At 50.6% G+C, this 5,806-nt stretch overlaps 2 protein-coding genes across 2 annotated transcripts; one reads left to right on the top strand and one right to left on the bottom strand.

Moving 5' to 3' along the window:
- Positions 1–201: 201 nt before the first annotated feature.
- On the top strand, positions 202–2,405 carry NEUTE1DRAFT_88656 (uncharacterized protein; the record flags this gene model as incomplete). Its single annotated transcript, XM_009856558.1, has 4 exons — positions 202–424; positions 521–894; positions 1,097–1,638; positions 1,706–2,405. The coding sequence occupies 4 exons, from the start codon at positions 202–204 to the stop codon at positions 2,403–2,405; spliced, it is 1,839 nt and encodes a 612-aa protein (XP_009854860.1).
- A 279-nt stretch (positions 2,406–2,684) lies between these two features.
- NEUTE1DRAFT_125060 (uncharacterized protein) lies at positions 2,685–4,194 on the bottom strand (the record flags this gene model as incomplete). Its single annotated transcript, XM_009856557.1, has 2 exons — positions 2,685–3,245; positions 3,517–4,194. 2 exons carry the CDS (start codon positions 4,071–4,073, stop codon positions 2,771–2,773), a joined length of 1,032 nt encoding a protein of 343 aa, XP_009854859.1.
- Between the last annotated feature and the right edge of the window lie 1,612 nt (positions 4,195–5,806).

The raw sequence follows: 5,806 nt of genomic DNA, 5'->3' as shown, positions 1-5,806 counted from the left end.
GGGGGTGAGATGTGAACGCTGGACGATCCATATAAGGGTCGGATTCGAACCCCCAAAGAGATGGAATGTGTTTTTGTGGAAAAGTCCGGTTGTCAGGTATCTGTTGCGCTTTGTTCTGTTCGGGATATCGTGGATCCAGAGTCTTGAGTTGCTTCATCACTTCACTACTACCAATCATACCGTTCAACAACTACAACAACAATGGGTATCTCCAGCTCGTCCTCCGAGCACAGTACCAACGTCGAGCGGAAGAATCCCGTCGTCGAAGGTATTGATATCGAACGACACGCCGTTGCCGAATCCCATCTCGTCAACACCACGGTGAAGAACATCAGCTGGAAGGGCGTCACGGTAACAGTCAAGGACAGAGAGACGAAGGAACCAAAGAACATTGTCGACAATGTGGAGGGTATCGTAGAAGCCGGTATGTCTTCCCATTCCCTTTCGACCCACCTCTCAAAACGCCTTATCCACTAACACCTCTTTGTCTTTTTTTCCCCTTCACTAGGCGAGATCCTAGCCTGCATGGGCCCTTCAGGATCCGGCAAGACGACTCTACTCAACTTCCTCGCGTCCCGCCCCCTCCCTTCCGCCTCCGGCGGTGGCACCACCACCTCCGGGTCTGTCCTCATCAACGGCCAACCCACTTCCACCTCTACCTTCCGTGAGATCACCCGCTTCGTCGAGCAGGAAGATACTTTGATCGGGTCGCTCACAGTGAGGGAGACTCTCGACTTCTCGTTTCGACTTGCCAGCTCGTCCAAGGTTCTCCCCAAGAGGGAGAGAATTGCCAGGATTGAAGGATTACTTGATGCTTTTGGGCTGAGAGGGCAGAAGGATGCGCTGATCGGCACGCCGATTCGCAAGGGAATCAGTGGTGGGCAGAAGAGGAGGGTGAGCGTGGCAAGTCAGTTGATCACCAGTCCGAGAATTCTGTTTCTGGATGAGCCGACGAGTGGGTTGGATAGTAAGGCCGGGTGGGAGGTGGTCAAGTATTTAAAGGAGGTTGCGAGGAGGAATAATGTGAGGCTCCTTCCCTTGTGCTGATATTTACCTGGTTCAGGGAACTCGTGGCTAACAGAAACAAACAAAACAGTTGGTCGTCATTGCTTCGATTCACCAGCCCTCCACAGCAACGTTCAATCTCTTCGACAAGCTCATGCTCCTTTCCGCTGGCAAGATGCACTACTTCGGCCCTGTCGCGGGCGTTACGGAGCACTACGAGGCCTTGGGGCACGAGGTGCCGCTTCATGTCAATCCGGCCGAGTTCCTGCTTGACTTGGTCAACATCGACTTTGCTTCCGAGCGCGAGGAGGCAGTCAAGGCTTTGGATGACATGCAGACTGCTTGGCAAGGATCTGAGAGATCGAAACAGTTAACTGCCGCGGTAGCCGAGGCAGAAGCCAGAGGTGGTGAGCAAGTTGATACCTCTACCGCCGGACTTGGGGGAAAGCCGGGCTTAATCGGTAGTACGGCAACACTACTCCATCGGAGTTTCGTCAAGAGTTATCGAGACGTAGTAGCGTATGGCATCAGGGCAGCAATGTACTTTGGTCTCGCCATCATGGTTGGTACTGTCTGGGTGAGACTGGATGCTGCTCAAGAGTCTATCATTCCTTTCATCAACGCTCTGTTCTTGTAAGTCTTACTTTCTCTTACCATTTCTTCTCTATCTCCGTGCTAATCATGGCTTCATTACCACCAGCGGCTCCGCCTTCATGTCCTTCATGGCCGTCGCCTACTGTCCCGCCTGGCTCGAAGATTACTTCCAATACGTCAAAGAACGTCGCAACGGGCTCTACGGCCCTACAGCCCTGATCATCTCCAACTTTCTGATCGGCATCCCCTACCTCTTTGGTTTTTCCTTGCTGTTCTCCGTCATCTCCTACTGGCTTGTTAACTTCCAACCCACAGCGACCGCCTTCTTCACCTGGGTATTCTGGCTCTTCTGCGACCTTTTGGCGGCAGAAAGTCTGGTGGTATTTATGTCCTCGCTCTTCCCCTCCTTTGTTATTTCCCTTGCCTTGGTCGCCTTCGCCAACGGCCTGTGGATGAGCGTCGATGGGTTCATGGTGCAGCCGACGATCTTGAACGTGTTTTACAAATACGTGTTCCATTACTGGGACTATCAGAAGTATGTGTTTGAGAACATGATGATTAACGAGTTCAAGGATCGGGTGTATACGTGTGGAAAATTGCCCGAGGGAATGACGGGTGTTAATGGGAGCAATTGCCAGTGCATGTTCCAGACTGATTTGGCGGATCAGTGTCTGATTAGGGGGCAGGGCGTGTTGGATCAGTATGGATATAAGCCAGGCAAGCAGGGGAGGGATATTGGGATTATGTTTTGTATCATTGTTGGGTGGAGGTTGGCTGCCTGGGTGGTGCTGAAGTTGAAGAAGTGAATTATGGGGGTTTGTAGGTGGGTGAGCAACGCGGGTTGTTTTTGGCGAGTTGTGTTTTATTAGCGGCAGCCTGTTTTGTTTTGTTTTGTTTTATTTGTTTTGTTTTGTTTTGTTTTGTTTTGATGTTTGAGAAGGGGAAGACGTATGCGCACCCTGCGATTTACTTTACGTAGAGGTACTCTACCAGTTTCGTAATCTTTCATAATTCTTGACTACCACAACCATATCATCGTCCAAAACCACCGTGCCCCAAAGTCGATTGCGCATATGCCACATATTCGGAAGAGGTTTTGTATTTCATGATTTTCCTTCCTAACTCATTATCAAAAGTCCAATCCCATACTCGAAATCCCAGAGCCTCGGTATTACCCCGTTTCTGTATCCCCCGTCAACCCACCCTCAGTCCCATCATGCAAAACCGCATCCTCCCTAACGGCCATATACCACCCCGGCGTCCACCCAGGATGTCCCAATCGACTCTTTAACCAACAAGTTTGTTTCCCATTATAGTTCCCCCACCCAGCCCCGATACAATTGTCCACCTCGGCGCACCGATCAATGCACGTCTCGATCGAGTCGGACTCCCGGTGCGTGATCTCCTCGGCTCCGGCTAGCGAGTTGTAGTCTCGGTCGCAAAGCAATAGATAGCCCTTCCCGTGGCTGGACGATGTGGTCACAGTATCGTTGGAAGGCGCATACAGGGTCAGGTTGTTATTGGGGCAGATGATGGATGTTGAAGGGGTGATGGTGGCGTAGGCGGTGGGTGGGGGGAGGTTGGCTGTGTGTGTCCAGGAGGGGTGGGCGGTGGTTGTTGTTGTTGTTGTTGTGGTTGGCGTCGGGCTGAGAGAAATGCAGCTAGTTAGTGATGAACCGAAAAACGATTTTGGGGTGGGGAGATGCAAGATAGGAGATGAACGGAACAGGCCCGGCCAAGGACAGCGAAGACGACTCCACCACCGCCCCGTCTCCGACCCGGAGGGCCCAAGGCAGGAAAGGTGGAGTAAGTCATGCCCCGAGCCTACCCCGGCCGTTCATGTTCTAACGGTCATGTTTCCTCAACCTGCATCCACCTCCAAAGGCAAGAGAAAAAGAAAAAAAAGAACAAACTCACCTATTCTCATCCTTCTTACCACCCCCCTTCCCAGCACCAACACCCACCCCCACCCCCACCGCGACTCCAACCACAATCAGGAAAATCCCAATCGCCAACAACCACCAAGCCACCTGTCTCTTAGTCCCCAGGCCACAACAGTAGCGCTTATTTTTGCCGTTGTCATCCCCGTCGCCATTACCAGCTTCCTTGTCGTTTATCCCGGCTGCGGTTGATTCCGCAACCGTACTTATCCCAGGTACCGAGCCAATGTTCCCATATTGTGAATCTCCGTACGGTTTAGCAAGGATGTATGCCTGGTATGGAGAGGCGCTCGAGATGGTGGATGTTGGCTCATAGGAGGATAGCTTATCGTCTTGGACTTGGTGAGGGCTGACTTCGAGGGTGGAGTGCGGAGCGGGTTCTAGGCCTGGTTGGCCTTCTGGGTGATGTAGCTGTTGCAATGATGAAGGGTGATCATGAGGAGAGGGAGCTCGTTCAATGCCTTGGTAAGGAGCATGTTCCCAGGGTGCTAGCTCGGGGGCGTTCGCGGCCGCCCGGCTGGATCTGTCTTCCATTGTTCTGAGGAGGTTGGGTTAAGGTTGTTCTTGTTGTTGTTGCTGTTCGTGACACAAACTCGGAGTGAGCGTCAGCCACGCAGATAATCTTGCTGTTGTCGCCAAGCCAGGAACTGGATGCTATCGGCGTTGCTTCATCCGTCACATATGAAAGCCTGTTTGAGATTGTTTGGAGACAGACAGATGGATGCATGGGAAAGGGGAAGAAAAAGATCCTCAGGGCTGAAGGGACTGAGTGCAAATGACAGGCAGAAAGCCCGAGGATCCACCGTGACTACAACCATGTGCTACTGTATGCAGTAGGTTGTACACGGTAGACATTAAGATAACGTCTGGCTGAGTGGGCGCTTGAGCTACTGCACCCATCCCCAACATTGTGGACAAAACATGTTGGTGGTAACTGACGACAGCCTATCAAAACAAGCTTTTTTGGCGATCCTGCTATTCGATCCTTCCTGCAGGGCTCTCACCAAGATCCAGTTCGAGGTCAGCTTACCCTTACACGACAACAAGGAGATCTTACGTCCGGCTACGTGTCTCTCTGATTGGTGATCTTTACGATAATTGCCATAGTGCTGACATACGATTCACCTCTGGATAACTGAACAGAACTGCCCAACTTGACGATGGGGTTTCTTTCTTTGACCATGTGTACATGTTGTTGCGTTGTAGGTTTTGACATCAAGAACACCACATTCTAGTCACCTGGACAGCCAAAAGAATTACCACTACAGCCCACTATACACGAACGATCCTACAACACATACCAATAAGACAAGCTTCGCACTTCATCGTTGCCTCAAATTTTGTTTGTGTACCTGGCCAGTTAGGGTGTTAGTGGACCACTAAAGGTGAAACAAGCGCTGAAAGGTTACCAATAGCAAGAGTGCTTTGCCGCGCCTACGCTGCCTAGGTCGTCTGGGGGAGGTTACCCGATCCAGCGAGCGCATCAGAAACTTTAATTTGAAATGACAAAACTCTCTTGATTGTGCTCTGGCGAAGACGATGAGTTAGAGATGATGACTTGGCGAAAAGGGGTTCTGAATCATGATCTCGCCAATTCACTCTTTGTGCTCCTCCAAAGTGCGGCTGACCAGACTTGTGTACCCCATCAACCATGTTGTGCACCACAAGACAGACGGGTGCTGCTCGGTGGCACCCGAGGTAGGTACACCATGGTGCGGAGAGGTGGGAAATATTTATTATGATCATTCTTTGGGCCTTCGGTATACGGTTTGTATTGCGGCACGATGTTTCCTTGGGTATTTTCTTCATCTAAAACCGATGTTGAATGTGCTCGAGATGCGGGACTTGGTCCGTTTCTAAACAGTTAATCGCCTTGGTCAGATATTGGCAACTTCCTCACTGGGTTGGCAATAACTCACATCAACTCGAACAGGCCTCTTGTTTTTCTAGTGGCTTCATCCATCTTGGATCTAGTGATGCATGTCGCTATAGCTACCAAATTGAGTCAAGGAGCGCCCCCCATAACTTCAAGGTTTTGGCTGATTGGTAGTAGAAGTAATATCTAATTTCCGATGAGCATGAGAGACCACTTGCCAATAGCAAAGTACGCTAATGCTTTCAACATCCATACTCGGCAGGCAGTCACAGGTTGTTTTGCCGGCATCCTGAATTAAAATTAGAATGTTTGAATCAGACGTGCATGAGAAAAAAAAAGAAAGGATGGGCGATTGAAATGGGTAAAAAATGGAACAATATATCAAAAACAC

Source organism: Neurospora tetrasperma (assembly GCF_000213175.1).
Source record: "Neurospora tetrasperma FGSC 2508 unplaced genomic scaffold NEUTE1scaffold_22, whole genome shotgun sequence".
In the NCBI taxonomy this organism is placed as follows: Eukaryota; Fungi; Ascomycota; class Sordariomycetes; order Sordariales; family Sordariaceae; genus Neurospora; species Neurospora tetrasperma.
Note: the sequence above shows the minus strand (reverse complement) of the source record. Positions and strands in the feature narration are given on the sequence as shown.